General features: G+C 51.3%; 1 protein-coding gene across 1 annotated transcript in view; it reads left to right on the forward strand.

Moving 5' to 3' along the window:
* The window catches only part of CNTNAP2 (contactin associated protein 2), a 973,876-nt gene that overhangs the window by 90,392 nt on the left and 864,508 nt on the right, over window positions 1-18,976 (forward strand). The window contains exon 2 of the mRNA XM_075557443.1: window positions 852-962. Coding sequence (XP_075413558.1) covers window positions 852-962 — 111 coding nt within the window. The remainder of the gene's footprint in view (window positions 1-851; window positions 963-18,976) is intronic.

Here is an 18,976-nt window from a genome sequence, read left to right on the forward strand (position 1 = left end):
CTACTTCCATTGAGATGCCCATTTCTCAGTGCGTTGGCCTCGGACAGATCAGACTCTGCCCAGGCTCCTTCCTGCAAGCTCGTGGCTCTCTGTCCCTGTGTTAGTCTAGGTGGACTAGAGAAACAAATTCTTAGGCACTTATGTGTACAAGAAAGAGCTTTATATCAAAGAGTAATTGTATATTAAGAAAATATCCCAGCCCAGTCCAGATCAAGTCCATAAGTCCAATATCAGTCCATATGTCCAATATTAATCTATAGATTCCTCTTCAGACTCACACAACCCATACAATGACACCAAATGCAGGAAGATCACAGGCCAGTAAGTGGAAAGTCTTGTAGATCCAGTGGAGGTGGAGGGATCTCAGCACTGGCATGGGTCTCCACGTGACTTCTCCAGCTCCAGGCTCTGGCTCCATCAGCATAGCTCCATGTGGTTTGTCAGCTGGAAGATGAAGGAGATGAAACAGAGAGTGTGTGTCCTGCCTCCAGGGTGGAAGACATACGCCATTACTCTTCACAGAAAGCTCTTTCCTATACACATGTGAGCATCTATGAGTTTGTTTCGCTAGTCTACCCTAAATGTCCCTTGCATTAGCCGCTTGCTTAGTCTCCCTCGTGGTCCTGACGGCCTGCCCTAGGGAATCCGGCGCAGGACTCTGGGAAAGGTCAGGCGTCTTCACGTCCGCGGGTTGTTTCCATTGGCAGAGTCCAGCTGCCTACATTCTGAGCATCCGTTAAATGCTGCACACTGGTTTTGGAAACATGATGATCAGCTATCATTTTTTTTTCAACACTTGCTCATCCGCGTCAGAGCCATGGATTGAATTCCTCTCTCTCTCTCCCTTTCAGAGAAATGCGATGGGCCTCTCGTCTCCGGGCTTCCCCACCCGGCCTTCAGCAGCTCCTCCTTCAAGTCCAGCACCTATGCTCCAGGCTACGCCAGGATCAACAAGCGCGGGGGTAAGACTGTCATCGGGGCTTTGCTGAGCTCTAAGTTCAGCAGGGCCAGGCCCAGCCATTGCTCCTCTGGCTTGGCGGCTTGAGTGGAGCAGAGATGCAGAGCAGGTGAAAGTGACGCTAGGAAGACAGCCTGGGATGAAAGACCTAAAGGTCTATATCTAAAAACCACCAAACAAACTCCAGGCTGACACCGATCTTGGGGTGGCGCAGGGCTGGGCAGCCTTGGCGTGCTGGGTAGCAGCGAGTCAGACTTGACAGCAGTGAAGAACAAAAGCACGTGTTGCTCTTGTTGTCAAGTGCCATTGAGTTGGTTCCAAGTCATCCGCTAAACGACGGAAGGAAACACCTTCTGATCCAAGCCACCCACACAGTTGTGGTTCTGTTTGAGCCCATGGGTGTCGTCTCTGTGTTCGTCCATCATGTCTTCCTCTTTTGCACTGGCCCACTTTACCACGTGTGGGGTTCTTCTCCAAGGATGTCACATATAGCTACATTAACATACCTCTGATCCACACTAGATTTTAGCAGGTGTCCTGAAATATTACCACCCTCTCCCGTGACAAGAGCTCCCTGATGCCAGGAGGGTCTTTCATACTTGGGTTCAGTCCAATGCAGGGAAGGTCAGCTGGGTCTCTCGGAGGGGGTGAGCCAAGAGGAGGGGCTTCTGGGGCCACAGGTGGTATGAACTTAAAGTGAGGTAAAGGTGCTGTACAATCCAGGGATCGTCATTCCTGAAGCCCCCTGGCCTTGTCACTCGGAGCACCGTTCAGAAAGGTCTAGGAGCAGTTGGCCCCTGGGGCCCTGGTATGAAGGACAGTCTGCAGTAGGTGCTTTTCTCTTCTCGACACACTCACTCACTGCCATGGCGTCGGTGCTGTCTCCTAGCCACCCTAGAGGGCACGGTAGACTTGACCCCCAAAGTTTCTGAGACTTAACTCTTAATGGGAGTAGATCGATTCATATTTCTTCTGAGAAGCAGCTGGTGGTTTTGAACTGCCGACCTTACAGGTCACAGCCCAACACCTAACCACTGAGCTACCAGGGATCCTTCTCTTCCCTTTATGCATGTTCAACAGAGCCAGTGTAGCACAATGGGGTATATACTGCTCTGCTAAATACAATGTCTGTGGTTCAAAACCATCAGTGCTCCAAGGGAGATGCCTAAGGCTGTCTGCTCACATTTGAAAAAAAAAACAGAACAAAAGCATAGCCTTTGAGAGAGACCAAGGGAGCATTTGTACTCTACTCATAGGCCTGCTGTGAATCAGAATCGGCTTTTTGGCTGTGTAATTTTGGGATTGTTTTTTAAGTGATTGAATAAGACGTGCTGGTGATGCCATGGGTTAGGTATCAGGCTGATAACTGCAAGATCAAGAGTACAAACCCACTCACCACTCCGAGGGAGAAAGAGGAGGCATGCAGGAAGTTCCTCGACTGGCGTATGCACAGTCGTGTGGATCCAGGGTTGCTGGGAACCTGACAAGGCTGCCAACCTCTCCCCGGTGGGCGTCCAGGGTCAGTAGCCCCCATGGAGCCATCTGTGAAGCCAGGCACAGAATCCCAACAAGCAGGAAGGATGAGGGGCAGGGAAGAGAAACGTTCTCACTAGCTCTCTTATTAAAAGGTCACGCCCAAAAGAGGCTTGACCAGGCCACCACCTGATTGACATTGGACCCCACTGCACACAAGTGCCCTCAAGTGACATGAGATCTAACCCGCACACCCGCCACCACCAGCAGGACTATTTAAACATTCACAGACATCCCCTTTGGTCCCGTGTGGATTTGTTCCCGTTTCTATTGTCTTCTGTTTTCTTTTTGGATTGAATTGTCCTGTGCTTTATTTTCGTCTCGCTGTTGGGCTTTTCTGTCTGATTTCCTTGATATGGGATCCAGGATAGGTAATCTAGAGAGACAGTGACTAGAGTCTTAGTTCCTTAGGGGAGGTTGGCGGGGGGGGGGGGGGTGGGGGGGGCGGGGGGGGTGGGAGGGGAGCTAATGATAATGAGTGCAAGAGTGAAGAAAGTGTCTAAATGGGTTGTGGTGGTCATCGCACCACTCCTTGTAATACATTTACACCATTGAGTCGTATGGTCCATGAATTCAACGCCGATGAAACTGCCACATACAGCCTGAAAAGCCCAAGGGAGCCGTTCTCCCCCGCCCTTCAGGGTCATTCCGAATTGGAGGAAACCGAAGGGCAGTGGGATTGGGGTGTGTATTCACGTACACACCGACTTTCCACTGAGATGGAGGGCACAGGAATTGCCATCTGCTATTTCTCCCCGCGAGCCTAGAACTTCGCTTTGTTTTTAAGGTGAAAACGATTAGACTTTACAGCTCAGACGTGAGCCCTGGACTCTGGGGTCACGGCACTCGTTAGCGCACGGCGAGTTCAAAGTCAGCGGCAGCTCCAGGGGAGCCGTGGCACTCCGTGTAGGCCGGGCACGGTAACCAGCCCTGTGCTTCAAAGGGACACGCACACACTGGCAGCTGAAAAAGGAAAGGAGCGAGATACTAAGCACGAAGCTTAATCTCAAACCACACACAGCTGGAGGGAGAATAGCAATGGAGGATAGCAACCGGGGACCAGCGAGCCTGTCACTTCTAAACTCCCTTCTGCTCAGGGTCGACACGCCCATCCTGACGCACGGCAGCCCGATAGGACAGGGTAGTGCTTCCCTGGGACCTTCGGGGACTGTCACTCTGTGGAAGTAGAAGGTCTCATCCTGCTCCTGCAGAGCAGCTGGTGGTTTCAAACAACTGACCTTGTGGCTACAGCCCAGTGCATGACCACTATGCTATCAGGGCTCCCCCAAATCCATTACAGAAGGCAGAAACCATGAAAACAAAGATGGATAAATGAACAGGGTGGACACAAAGGAAGAAAGAAGAGAGATGAGGGAGAAGGTAAGGGAAGGAAATAACATCAAGAAAGAGAGATCAAAAGTCCCCAAAGGAAGGAAATGGGGAGAGTGGTGCAGAGGGAAAGGATGGACAGGAGCCAGCTGGACGGTGAGGGAAACAGACCGCGTGCCGCAGACGCGTGTACAAGACTCACACTGAGGAGCAAACAGACTTGGTGAAAGCCCATGACGTTCAGGCCGAAGAGGAGAGATGAACGGAAAGGTGGCATGGTTTTGACCGAGAAGTGATAGTGAGCTGACATCTGCATGGCCTGACCCTCCGCAGTCTGTGGCCAGAGAGAGTGGTGAGTTGCCAGAAGCTGACAGAAATTCTACAGGAACTTTGTCCTTCTATCCCCATAAAAATTACTTCAAACAAAATAATGATTACATTCAGAATCTGGCCATACCAGCAAATATAAACATGATCTAATCTATTTCGGTGGCTGTTGCTGTTGGGTGTCTAACTTAAGTCAATGTACAACAAAGCTTTGGTTGTGTAGCGGTTACGCATTAGGCTATGATCCAAAAGGTCAGCAGTTTGAAACCACCAGCCACTCTGAGGGGAGAAGATGGGGCTTTCTACTCCCGTCATCTGGTACAGTCTTGGAAAGTCACGAGAGAGATAGTTCTTCCCCTGTCCTGTAGGGTCACCAAGAGCCAGCAGTCACGTGAGGCCACTGAGGTTGGTCTAGGGTTTCATCACTGTGTTTATGTAAACAGCACAAGCACTGTCCAGCTGTGAGCCATCCTCACCACTGTGGCTATGGGCCAGCCCCTTGTTGACACCACGCATCCCCTAGCAAGCCTGATGTCCTTTCCCAGGAACTTGTCTCTGTTGACAACATGATGAAATGTGAAGGCTTCTCATTTTCACTTCTCAACAACATTTGGGCTATACTTCTCCCTTGACAGATTTCTTCTTCTGTCCACTCAGGGTAATTCCAATATTTTTCACCAACACAATGAGTCAAATGTACTTTTGGTCATTCTTCAGTGTCCAACTTTCACTTGCATATGAGATGATGGACAATGTCAGGGCTCGGGTCAGGTGCACCTCAGGCCCCAACGTGACATCCTTGCTCTTCAACACTTTAAAGACATCTTGTGCAGCAGATTTGCCCAATGTTTGATTTACTGACTGTTGTTTCCACGAGGGTTGATTGTGAATATGAGGAAGATGAAATCCTTGACAACTCCAATCTTGGGCTTATAAATAGAGAGGAAAGGGTGGCATCGATCTGGCAGAGTGTTGAAGGGGATGAGCTATCCCCCGACAGCAGTATCAGACTAGTAGAAGATCCAAGTAGCTCCATGGGGAGGAAGCAGAAACGGGTCATGGTCCTGTTGGAAGGCTCTGGGCAACCATGATTCAAGAACGTCACACCCAGTTAGTGTGGCTGCAGTCAGGTTTCCTCACGCCCACAGCCTTGGGGCGGGGCACACAAAGCTTTAAATTTAGCCGGCAAAGCACCGATTGAAAGACTGAGAGAGCCACACTCAAAGGGATAGGGGGCAGTGAATGCAGAGTGCTTCCGAGTACAGGACTAGCCATGACCAAACAGCAGGGGGTTAGTGCGGAATCTAAATGGTAGACACAGGTACCACATTTGGGGGAAGAGGCTGAATTGTTTGCTGCTGTTTTTCTCCAAGCAATTCAAGAAGCGTTCTGTTAATGCTGCAGCTTCAGGCCCTCCTGTCGCCGACCTTTTTTAAAGGAATGAATGCCTCTTATGAATACACATCACCCCAGGCGGAGCCAGGAGATGGGGCTGGTTGTTCCAGACCACTGCGGTGCACTGCTTGGTGCAATTACAAGAGGCACGGGGGATGCTGGGTTTCTCTGGTGCATCTGAAAATTAGGTTGATTCTATACAGTGGCCATGAAGTGTATCTTCGCGTGGGAAGGAATGTGTGCCTGTCACAGTATTTTATTTAATTCAAGTAAAGTTATGGGGACATGTTTTCTTTTTAAAACAGTCCAACTGTCCATCGCTGTGACTTGGAAGTGTTTCCTGCTTGCAGACACAAGGAGATGGGGTGGGATGCAAGGTCTACACGGGCAGCACTTTGTAGTTGGGGGGAAGGGCCTTCTGAAGGGACTTTGATTTCTTCCCAGTAGTTTCTTGACCCATTTATAGAAATTTATCGACAGCTACAGTCTCAGAGAGGAGCCTGGTAGCTCGGTTGTCATGCACTGGGCAGCTAACCACCAGGGCAGCAGTTCGAAACCACCATCCAACCCTTTTGGTAGAAAGGACTTCCATCTCCCATATAGAGTTACAAGTCTAGGGAGCCAACAAAGGACAGTATGACCTGGCCCTCTAGGGTCACTCTGAGTCAGAATGGACTTGATGGCAGTGTGTTTGTTCCTTTTTGATGTGGCTGCAGACACCCGCGTTTCCAGAGGGAATTAGAGTTCTGAAGCAAAAGGCTGTGAAGGGAAGGGAGCGTTTCCTGAGAGCTTAGTCTTGTTGATGGAGCGTTCCTGAAGCAACTGAGGACTGGCTGTCCTCTGCACGGGGCTGCTCTTCATTATGAAGCATTTTCTCAGAGTTTTATTGCACGGAGCACATCAGTGGCTTATGTTCTTGTGACTTTGGGTCCACAGCCCCATGTCACTTCTCTGTGGCATGCGGCACATGATGTCTCCAGGAGACCCTCTCCCCGATGGCAGGCGGCTCTCCCGCAGAGGACTCCTCTCCTCTCCTCCCCTCCACCTGCCCCCCTGGTGCCCCTCAACCTTATCACTCTAACCATTAATGTAAACAGGTAATGCATTTAAATGATTTCTTCTACAACTCTCCAATCCAACTCTTGGCATTTCAATTTTCCAATTGGATTTGAGTCGCCACCCGACTCCCATTGTGTAATTTAATTTTTAACTCTTTCTAATTCTCAAACCTAAATCAACATGTTGGGAGGAAGCACACAGGTCACATGGAAGGTTTGTCGCATTGTCCCCAGGGAGAGGTGGCAAGCAGTCTCCAGTCTGCCCATTAGTCAGGAATGCCTCTGCTTGGACTGAAGCCTTCTTAGGTTGAAGGTCATGGTGTTGTCTTTCTGCCCGGGATGTACTTATAGCACATGGCTTCTTAAAGCTTTGCTTTTGTTTTCTCCTTAGGAACCTCTGTTTGTCAGTAGCATTTTGTTATAGAATACTATGTGTTCTGCACACAGGCACATACCTTCACCGTCAATTTAGGTTGGGGGAGATTCTCTATGGGGATCACAGAGCCTCTTTATTATGGGGCATCTTGGGGGCCACTGTGGCAGTCTGACACCCCGGTAGGTAACAGGAGGAAAGGCATCCAAACACAATTGCCATAGAACAGGTTTGCTTGCTCTGCTGAGAATTAAGTAGCGCCCTGGGATTTAGGGTGTGCTTCTGAAAGTGTCATTTGAAAACCTGTTCCATCATACATATGCTGAGGGTGGACTCAGCAGGCTAATTAGAGATTTTAGGATCCGGAGAGTGGAGGACGAGCTCTGGCAGAATAGTGGGTTCATGTTCACTGGGCTGTGTTCTGCAAGATCCGCAGTTCGAAACCACCAGCCGCTACTCAAGAGATAATCAGGGCTTTCTACTCTTGGAGCTGTTCAACCTTGGCCCGTCAGGAACCCCCTGAGTCGGCATCGACTCGATGGAAGTGAGTTGCTGTTTCTTTAAGAGTGTAGGGCATGTAGATGAAGAGCATCTTGGTCCATTCTGTGAGTTGCTCTTAAGTCCAGAGTCATGAAGTAGGTTCCTTTGGCGGGGTCTCCATGTGCAACCTTAACCCCGCCCCGCCTTAGCCCCGCCCCACCCACCTGCAGCACCCATAGCATCTGGTGCCAGTTATTCTCTCCCTGGGGCTTTGTGACTCCCATAGTGTATCACCCCCCACACAACCCCCCCTAATTTGACTATGAATGCCTGTGTACATGTGTGGGCATGTGTCTGTGTGCATACCACATACGTATATCGCATATTTTGGGAAGCAGCAATTTAGGGAAAATGCCACTATCCTAACACAGCTTTCCTCTCTCCCTCATAATGAATAACCAAACAGATTCCTACTCTCAGGGCCCCACCCATTGTGCAGAGAAATCCTACCTGTGAAACCCACTGCCCTCGAGGCTTCCGCTCACACTGGCCCTACAGGACAGGACAAAATGACAGAAGCGGACGGGCGCATCTTTCTCCCACGGAGCCGTTGTGGGTTTGAGCTGCCAACGGTGGGGCTGACCATCAAGCACTCTACCACTGTGACACTCATAGGGGTTTCCCACGTTGAACTCGCTCTTCTCGACTCTCCCAGAGTACATAGCAATGGGACATTTTCCTTCAGAGATTAAATAGCTATCATCCCTTTTCTCTTTGCTAATTTTATTCCACGAGGAGCTGTGCTCTGTCTCACTTCTTGGGCATGAAGATGACTGAACTGGAGCATAGCTGAGGAATTTAAGAAACACCAACAAAAACTCTTCACACCGTCCCCCAGCTTTTAAAGGCAATACTGTTGACCAGGTTGGAGTCACTGGGTGGTGGAAATGGCTAATGCAGCTGACTGTTGGCTGGGAAGGAGGAGGTTGAAGCCTACCACAGAGCTTCCTAAGAAAGGCCTGGTGATGCACTTCTGAAAAAGCATCCACACAGCCTGCACCGAGCCCCATTCTACCCTGACACAGCAGGACACGTGAGTCCCTGCCGACTCCGCAGATACCGGGTGAGTGTTAGAGTTTCAAGACATATTCAGAATATTTTCTCAACACGCATACATAGAAGTATACTTATTACAATGTCTCATGTTCCTTAGACACGTGATTAGGAGCGAGCAGTCCCTGAAGAAGGACATCATGCTCGGTGGAGTAGAGGGGCAGTGACAGAGAGGAAGGCCCTCGACAAGTTGAACCGCCGTGGCGGCTGACAACCCAGAGCTCAAGCAGAAGAACAATTGTGAGGGCGGCACACAGGCCCGCAGGGCTTCCCTTCTGGGGTCACCATGAACCAGAGTCACTCAAATGGCACCTCAGAAAAATAACAACATACACACTGCACCTGTGGTTGTTCTACTCATTTCCGATGCCAACCTCTCCCCACTTCTAAATAAGTAGGAGTTGTTGTAGCAAGTTTTCATGTCGGCTAATGTTTGTGAAGTACTCCGGGATAACCGTGGGCATTGTCTTCTCGCTGTGTAGACACTGGCCATCAACTAGAGCTGAGAGTGAGTGTTGAGAGCAGACACTCTGACAACATACACGTGTAGATCAAGCGGGACACGTGGGCAGTGGCCTCCTGCTGGCAACATTCCACATTATTTACTGGGCACGGTTGGGAAAGGGATGTTCGATTGATGAAGATCGTCATCTTTCTTATCTGGGGATATCGGGTACATTTAAGAGGCGTTGGTGTTGGGCAGCTTGATTCCATTAGTAACAGACTCTCTGGGACCCATCCTTTGGGTTCTTACAAATGGTATCAGGCTCAAAGGAAAGGTGCCCTGTCTCCTAGTGTTGGTGGGTACCTGCATCGGGAGGCAAAGGCCAAGACCAAACAGGATGAGTAGACTAGTAGTTGTCTGGGTCACTCGGGGTGGTGGACACATGAAGGCCCTTGCTCTGGCAAGGGGTGCTGTGCTGGTCAAAGCCATTCACTAGACTTGGTCATTCAAGGATGGCTCGATCAGATGTCTCTTGGGTGACAAGTCAAGGTACCCCTGGGTGCAGATGTGAGAGAGACACTTCAGACCCAGCAGTGACACACGTACTAAATTCTGCCTCAGTGACCCCCATACTTCAGTGTCCCCTCCTTTCTAATGAGACTACCTGTCTGTCCTTCTGTACTACTGTTAGCCACGGCCTGTGTGTCTTGTGATACTGGAAGCCAGGCCACCAACAGGGCTCCCTACAGTGGGCAGATTTCAGGGGAGCTTCCACCGTGAAGACCAGAGTGGAGAGGCCTGACCTTCTACTGCTGGTGGGTCGTCATGGAGACCCCATGGGTTATGAAAGAACACTGTTCTGTATCATGCTGGGAGATGAAGTCCCCAGTTTGGAAAGCACTCCCAATATGCAGAGACACTGGACTCTAGCACACAGACCAGCGTGAAGGCCGTGCAGGACCTGGCCTTGTCTTGTTCTGCTGTCCGTGGGGCTCCCCCTAGATGTGGTGGAAAGAGACCACAATAAAGGGAGACCCACTAGACGGTGGACAGAGACCATGATAAAGGGAGACACCCCCCCCCAAAAAAAGATAAAGGGAGACCCAACCTTTCAGACTAACTCAGTCCCATCCCTCTGTTCTCCAAGAGCACAAACAGGCCAAATGGCTTCAGAGGCAAGTGTGAGGATCTCATAGAGGCAGGATGCTGTTAACAACCTGGTGAGGTCATATTTCGGAGAATGAAAAGACCTTTCTCTTCATAAGATCAGCAAAGAGATGTTTGTTTTTTGTTTTGCCTTCTCCACATGTTTTCTTGTTGGGAAGAAAACCAGTCAATTGCATATCTCTTACCAGAAGGGTCACAAGGAAGAAATGAGCCAGTCAGGATGTAGAACAGCACTGATGAAGCACACAACTTTCCTCTAGTTCTTAAATGTGTCCCCTCCCTCCCCCACCAACTATCACGACCCCAAGTCTACCTTAGAAATCTGGCTAGACCAGAGCACATACACTGGTACAGATACGAGCTAGAGACAGAGGAAATCCAGGACAGATGAACCCCTCACGACCAAAAACGAGAGTAGCAATACCAGGAGGAGAAGGAGAAGGTTGGGGTAAAAAAGGGGGAACCAATCACAATGATCTACATATACTGCCCTCCCCAGAGGGATGAAGAACAGAAACATGGGTGAAGGGAGACAACAGCAGGTGTAAGACTTGAAAAATAATAACATAAATTACCAAGGGTTCATGGGGTATGAGCTGATATCAAGGGCTCAAGTGGAAAGAAAATGTTTTGAAAATGATGGTGGCAACATATGTACAAATGTGATTGACACAATGGATGGATGGATGGACTGTGACAAGAGCTGTACAAGCCCCCAATAAATTGATTTAAAAATTTTTTTACGAAACATAGAATAGTGTGGTTTTCTGCCCAGGCCTCCTTAAACTCCTTGGACAATAGCATCGCTGGTCAGGAGCCTAAGCAGTGCTGGCTTTGTGAGCGCAGGCTCCCCTCTGCCCGCAAAGCAGGTCGGCGGGTTGTTTACTCATTCCCTGGCTGTACGACCGAGATGTGTGTTTGACGTGGATCTGCTGACAGTCAACCGTGACATTTAAGACAGTCTACTTTATTGTTCTTGCTGCTTTGACATTAAAATGCAAAAGCAGAACGTGGGATGCTTTTTCCCCAGGTTTGCGCCCAAAGGTCACTCTGACTTCACTTTTTCTCCGTTTTTATTTTCTGCATGTGGCAGGGAGGCCACGGCTAGGTTTTTATTTTGCCTTGTGTTCTGTTCTTGGCAGCGTCTGAAATTTACTTCCTTGATAGCTGCCCTGCACTGTAAGAGCAACAGGGCTTCTGTTTATTCCGGTCAGAGGGCCCTGCTCTGCGCCGTATCTACCGTGCTTGAGTCTCCAGCGATCTGTCATGCGGCAGCAGTGCTGGCTCTGGGGCTCATTACTGGGGCGGGGGAAGGTCTGGTTCTGAGCACATGTGTGAAAAAATGCCCTACAGGGGTTTTCTCCTCCCAGCCTGACAAGTAGGGGGGATTTGTTGTTTGTGGGGTTTGTAAGCCTAAAGCCTGGGTGGTCAGGACACTGGCTGGGACCCCATCAAGTGGAAGGAAGGGATGTCCATCTCCCTCGTCCTCTTTGTGTGTCCCTCAACAGATGGCATCAACAAGATCCACCAAGAGTCCTCCTTCCCGTGGACTCTACCTCCTGTTGACCAGGGAGAGTGGGAGTTCAGGGTAGAACTGGGCTACCCTAGGACTCAGAAGTCGATGACCCAGCCTTTCCGCTGAGATGCCTGTGGGCGGCCGCCACGCCCTCCTCTTGGGGAGCAGCATGTGGGTTCATGGCGGCCCCGCCTGGGTCTCGGGCCTGGGAGTCGTCCTGAGTAAAGGTCAGTGTTTGTCGGTGCGAGCTCCTTCCTTTCCCATTGCTGGAGCTCGGGTTCCCGTGAGGCAGCACGCGTGGTGTCCACAGGGAGGATAATGCCTGAGCTGTAGGCTTAGTTCAAGCAGCAAGAGGACCCGGGCCAGGCAGACATGAAGACTCTTCCCCTGCAGAGAGAGCTGGAGGATCAGAACAAACCACTCCTGGAGGTGCCCGCCCCGTCTCTGCCCTCACATTCCAAGGTGTGCCGGGTGATGGGTTCTTCCCAGTGTCTCCGCCAGGTGGGTGCTGGGGACCATTCTGTGCACACAGCCTCAGCAGTTCTGAGGGTGGCCCGACTGCCAGGGCCGAGCTCACCCGCCCTTTCCCCACTGAGCTGATCATCAGAGGCGGAGTCACTGCTGGCATGTCCCCCGTGAGCACGCCTTGGCTGAGACGTTAGACTTAATATCTGACCCGTGGGACTGCGTGACACCTGGGAAAGCCCTGCGACTTCGTCAGGGTGTCTGCAACCTCAACGCTCCGTGCCCCGTGCTCATGGAAGAGGTCGTCTAGGGATCAGAGGACACATTGCTTTGGGAAAATGCTGCACAAGACCTCTGGAACGTGTTGTAAAGCAAGGCTGTCTCCTTGAGGACTCGGGTGCCCCTGACCCCAGGCAGGGTGTTTTCAAGTGCCTCCTAGGCAGGTGAAAGGCGGCCACTGAGTAAGGAAGATGGAAGAAGAATGAAATGTGAATGCGAGTCATGGTGGGCTGAAGACGGTGGAAGTGCCAAGGATTACCAAGAACCAGCAAGTCTGCCTTGGAAGGGCAGCCAAGATGCTCCTTGGAGGCCAGGATGGCGAGACCTTGCCTCCTGGACTTTGGACCTGCTATCAGGAGAGACCAGTCCCTGGAGAAAGGCAGTATGCATGTTAAAACAGGGGTCAGTGGAAAAGGGGAAAGGCCCGAGGGGAGATGGATTGCCACAGTGGCTGCAACAGTGGGCGCACCCATAGAGTGTGAGGGTGGGGCAGGTCTGGGCAGTGTTCTGTGCTGGCGTCCAGGGGTTGGCTATGCATGGAAACTGGCTCAACAGGCCCTAATGGCACCGGCATGAGCCAATGGTTGAGCCCCCAGTGTCGGGTCAGGAGAAAGACCAGGCGCTCTGTCCCCATAAAGCTTACAGCAGTGGTTCTCAACCTGTGGGTCAGGACCCCTTTGGGAGTCAAAAGGCCCTTTCACAGGGGTCACCCAATTCATAACAGTATCAAAATTACACTTATGCAGTAGCAACTAAATTAATGTTATGGTTGGGGGGTCACCACAACATGAAGAACTATATGAAAGGGTGGCGGCATTAGGGAGGTTGAGAACCATGGGCTTCCAGCCTAGAGAGCCCTGAAGGGCTGTCCCGCTCTGTCCCGTGGGAGCTGTAGCAGGGAGCATCTCCTGCAGGGCACGGGGAAATGGGGCCCTGGGCAGTGGAATGAAGGCTTCGTGTGTTCGAGCCTGTGCGATCCTCACCAGAGCCTGGGGGTGATCAAGAACCCCCCCCCCCCCCCATCAGCTCGACTGAATCAGAACTGAGGCTCCCGAGTGAGGAGCTCTCCTCCCGGGGCCCCTTCCCGCCGAGCCCAACAGAGAGCACATGGTACGTCTCCTCTGCCTTCGTGAGTGACTCTGTGGGAAAACGCAGGGCACAGTAAGGTTTCCCCACACATGTCTTAGAACCCAAAGAGGAACACCTGTCTCTACTTTTTCAGAGAAGTTTCTGCTGATGGAACCACCATTCCCAATGCCGTTGGATCCCTTTGTGCATGTATGGGCTGTGTGTTAATAATCAGGAAGACACACGGCCTCACTGTGGATATGGGCATCTCATAACACAATTAATAAATACATACATTTCCTCCCTTCCCCACACATCCAAAGTCCTGTCCCCACTCCCACTCTGTCTGTCCGTCTTGCTTCTCAGTGTGTATGACATGACCTGCCAAGTCAGAGCGAGAGCTGTCTGTGAAGTCGCACACGTGTGAGAACAGCAGCCCGTGACAGAGGAAACCAGGAGGCCGGCGGCTGGGTCTTAGGAAAGAACAGAATCAGGAGGAGCAGTGAAGCTCAGCCACTGTGTGCCAGGAGCCAGCAGAGCGATGCTTCCTTAAGTCACTGCAGTCTCAATATTCACCACATGGAAAAACAAAAAGGGGCAGTCAGGACCAGGCCGAGGAAATGGGCAGCAGGAGCTGGGACCCCCCTCCCAGATGTTGGACTGCGTGAGAGGGTCACCCGATGACTCACAGAGGTCATTCGCTGTGCACACTCCTCCCTGGTTGATCAAGTCTCTGCCCTGGAATGGCGGCCCCGCTGTGCGGTGGACACTACAGAGGAGGACTTCACATTCACAGATTTGTAGACTGAGGAAATGAGTCCTGTGGTTTCTCCTTCACGGCTTCTGCAAGCCAAGTGTTGGAATGAGTAAAGGAGGCAACATCAGGACTGTCCTGCTAGGGAAGTCTTCTTTGTCTGGTTGGTTTGGCTTTTGCGTTTCTTCTGTGCATAGAATCCAAGACTTAACTAGGGCTGCTGAGCACTAATGATCTGATGGAAAACTACCACCACCTGTCTGTCAGTACGTCCTACTGTGGTGACTCGTGTGTCTCCGCGGCGCTGGAAGCGCTGTCCCTGGTATTTCAAATGCCACCAGAGTCACCCAGAGCGAACAGGTTTCAGCAGAGCTTCCAGACTCTGAACAGTCATACGAGGAAGGGATAGGCTGTCCACTTCATGGAAGTAGCTGCTGACAGCCTTCTGAATAGCAGTGGGCACTGGCAGGTGCTGCAGACCTCCTGAATAGAAGCAGAGCACGGGGCCTTGAGAGAAACGGAGATGTAAGATGCCTTTGGCTTTCATGGGAACGGGCTGGCATGAAGAGGGTTAAAAGAAGTTTGGAACTCAGCATTAATGCTGGCCCCACCCCAGGTGCGTTGTTCCTATAGGGGAGTACTAAGGTGGTGGCAGGCACTGGGGAGAGATGGCCAGGTAGCCTAGAGTCTGCCTAATGCCCTCTGCAGATGGGCTTCTGATCCCCAGCGATGTGGGGGAAGCCCAGGGGCTGGTTGGAGATGTTTGTTGGATATCCGGGAGGGAATGTTTCACCAGAAGGCGCCTACCCTGATGATCTGCCTGGGATGTGTACGCAGCCTCAGGTGGGGGTGGGAGATGGGCAGATTGGGGCGACCTCCACCTTAACTAACTAGCCCACTAAGCAGACCAGACACCCACGTCTCCACTCACCATCTCCCCGATTCCAGACACCTCAATGAGACTTTCATTATTCCCTAAGTGCACGACACTTCAAATTGCTCAGGCAGTTTCGTTTTTCCTTTATTTATTGCTAAGTCATCCTGCATCTCAAAGAAGGGAAAAGAGCATTTTCTCTGCGTTTCAATCCAAAGTCTTTTAGGGGGATTAGCTCAAATGAGGCTCAGTTACAAAGAGGCAGTGACCGTGTGGTGATGGCACAAGAGCCAAGGGTGCATTGCTCTGTTGCACACGGAGTTAATGAGTCAGGGCTGATGCTCTGGCACCTAACAACAACAACCACAACAACAACCAATCCAACTGCAGTAAAACCAGGCTCCACTGTGCCCTGGACCATGGCCAGGCTGTCCACAGGCAGAGCAGACTTGGGACAGCCACGCCTGCTCCTGGATGGAGACAAGGCAACATTCAGAGAGCTGATCTGACTCCACACCTTCTGCCTGGTACTGCAGTACGTGGAGCCACCCCAGTCCTACTCCCGTTTCAGGGACCGGTTGAATCAGCAGTTCTCAACCTTCCTAACACCTCGGGCCTTCAAAACAGTTCCTCACGTGTGGTGACCCTCCAACCATAAAATTATTTTCATTGCTACTTCATAACTGTAATTTTGCTACTGTTATGAATTGGGTGACCCCTGTAAAAGGGTCATTGAACCCCCAAAGGAGTCATGACACACAGGCTGACAACCACTGGGTTAAATGATGATTGAAGAATGGGTTCTTGAGGCAGGATCGTGCATCTCAGGAGAACTCTGACCCATCCACTCGTTCGCCTGCTGGGAAAGGACCCGGGTCACGGATGACATGGCAGCGGTAGATGCAGGTGATGATTTCCACCCTGGAAGTTGGGGACGGCAGTAATGAAGGTATCCGTCATCCTGGATGGGATGTAACGGGTGTTCTATCCCACACAGCGCTCTCCACTCTCCCCTCAGAGTCTCTCCTCCACAGAACCCATGGACAGTGCTCACGATCACAAGCCTACTGAAGGGAGTTCTCGGGTTAGAGTGCAGGTGTGAAATGCTCAGGCAGGACACCTGACAAAGTTCTTTCTGGGCTGCTGTTAAATGCCTAAAGGGCTTGCCACCCACTGTAAGCCTCTATCCTCAGTGCATGCTTTGTGGGCCAGGGAACCAGGTGCCCCAATTAAGTGCCCAGAGGCACCCTACTCCATATGGCACAAGCCTAAGGCACACTGCTCCCCCTAGCACATGGATCAGCAAGGATTTCTCCCCAGATTGTTCCCAGGGACACCCCTACCTCACTAGCCAGCCTCTGGCCCCAAAGAACTCAGCTTTGCTTTCTCTGTGGACTGGGGATCCTCAACTGTGTTCCGTGTTCTGGTTTCTGGTTCTGCTGCTGCAGCTCCTCTGAAGTCACAGTGGCCTTCTGCATCCAGGAGGGTCGCTGTGCAGGGATCGCAGGTTCAGAGGAGAAGGCTCTTTCTGGTAGCGAGATCCCTCCTCAGAGGGCTCATTTTATACCCAGCAGGATGACACTCAGGGAATCCTGGTCACATGGACTCACAGGTGAATCCTATCAGTACCTTCCACGATCTTCTTACCGGACCCTGCAGGAAAGGTCGTCTGAGGGAATTTCAGAAACGTGAGTCAGAAGCACCACATGACGCAGTTTGCTGACACTGAGATGGGAGCATGGTCCACGGCGGGGGGCTAGACCAAAGGAGCGTCAGCCAAACGTGGCATACTCCCTGCAAGGGACACTCCTGCAACATGGGGTGCCCCAAAGCTGGCAAAATCGCTCCCAACCACAGCATCAACAGTGCTGGTTACTCACCCAGAGGTAAAAGAACAGAGGGCCATTTTTAGGATCAAGGAAGAAATACACCTGTACCTGCCATCATCCCTACCTGCCTCATGCCCTCTGGCCTTCAAACATATCTACTTCAAAACACGGAGAAGACTGTGCTTCCACTGTTCCATGGTGTGCCCAGCCCTGCCCTTTCTGCTCGCCATGCCGGATGACAGGGGCACGCCCTCACGGGGGCATGCAGAGCCATGTGTCACAGGCCAGGGACCATGGCCAGCTGGCCCCGAGCACACTCCACCACACGGCCACTCCAGGTGTCATCATGGAGGCATGATCTGGGGTGTCCAATGCCTGGTTCCTTGGAAATGGACCCCAGGCTTGTCTTCCCAGCTGCCTCTAAGGGACCCTGAGCCCCTGGCTCTCTGTGAGCAGGCAAGAGTGCCCATTAACCTCCTGGACCATGTGGGAACCCTGGCACACGTTTCTCCCTCAAGGTCATCACATCAATTCCCGACTCACAGCAACCCTGTAGGACAGGACAGAGCTGCCCCAGTGGGCTTCTGAGAATGTCATTCCTGAAAAGCAGGAGTAGAGAGCCTCGCTTTTCACTGGCAAAGCAGTTGGTAGTTTCAAAGAGTTGACCTTGCAGTTAGGAGCCCAGCAGGTAGCCCGTGGCCCTCCACCAGCCCTTATCAAATGGAAATGGAATCCATGCAATGCAGATAGCAGCCGGGCTGGGTCTGTGTGTATCCAGCCAAGTCTGCTGGCCCCAGGGTCAGCTCCAAGGCTTCTCTGCCCAAACACCTCTGGGTGGGTTTGAACAGCCAACTCTTCAGTTAGCTGCCTGTCATGGGACCATTTGCGTGCCTTGGAGCGCCACCCCATGTCTAAGTGGCCATTGAAAGAGTAATCTCATTATTTCAAGTCTACAGAAAAAAAAGTGGAGAAAGCGAGCAATCGTGGGAGATGATGGGAGGTTGGCCAAGGCGTGCCCCCAACATCATGGAAGGATGTGAAGGAGAAAGTCCCCAAGATACCATAGAAGGACAAACAACCTATCTGAGACAGCAAGCTGTCTAGACATGCATACAAGTAGCGGGTAGAGCATCAAACTCTGCACCCTTGAGTCAATGCTGACTCAGAAATATAGGGCAGGGTAGACCTGCCCCTGTGGGTGTCCACGGCTGTAGTGCTTCTCTTCTTCACTCACTCACCTCCATGGCGAGGAGGCCGACTCCCAGAAACCCTACAGGACAGGGTAGACCTGCCCCTGTGGGTTTCTGAGCCTGCAACTCTTTACGGGAGTAGAAAGCCTGGTCTTTCTCCAAAAGAGGAGCTGCCTGCTTTGAACTGCTCACCTTGAAGTTACCAACACAACGTGTAACTACTAAGGTCTTACCTCAAAGGACTCTGGTGTTCCAAATCGTTCTGAAAAGTTAGGGAGGAATAAAAACAACAAGCGGAGCTGAATGAGCAGAGTGGAGAGTTGCAGTCTAGCATTCAAAGACTTCTCTCTGTCCCTGACTGTCTCATCTCAAAGTAGCATCTTCCAACTCTCGGCACCTCAAGAGAGACTGCTTTCATGGGTGGCTTGAGTGGAGGGTTCCCTGCTCACGATGGGTGAGTGTGATTCATTCTCCAGCCCCACACAACGCCATGGGCTGCCATTACTAATGGGGAGGATGGCGTGTCCTGCCTTCAGTTCAATATTAAACTATTGACACTTCATTAATTTTAAAAGGGATTTGATTTGCCTATTAAGGAGTTCAGAGAATCCCTTAACTTTCAGTTTTCTAAAAGAGCCAGTTCCTGCACCAGCTTCTCTGGTTAACTACTTTTCCCATTTTCCAGTCACCGTTAAATTCAGCATCAGACCTGAGTCTTCAAAGGTTCCTTGATGTTTTCAAGACTCCTTTGTTTTCAAAGTCTCCTCCTAAAAAGTAAAGTTTTCTTTGAGAGGGAAAGTCTGGACTTTGGGCACTGAATTCA

Source organism: Tenrec ecaudatus, chromosome 9 (assembly GCF_050624435.1).
Source record: "Tenrec ecaudatus isolate mTenEca1 chromosome 9, mTenEca1.hap1, whole genome shotgun sequence".
Taxonomy (NCBI): Eukaryota; Metazoa; Chordata; class Mammalia; order Afrosoricida; family Tenrecidae; genus Tenrec; species Tenrec ecaudatus.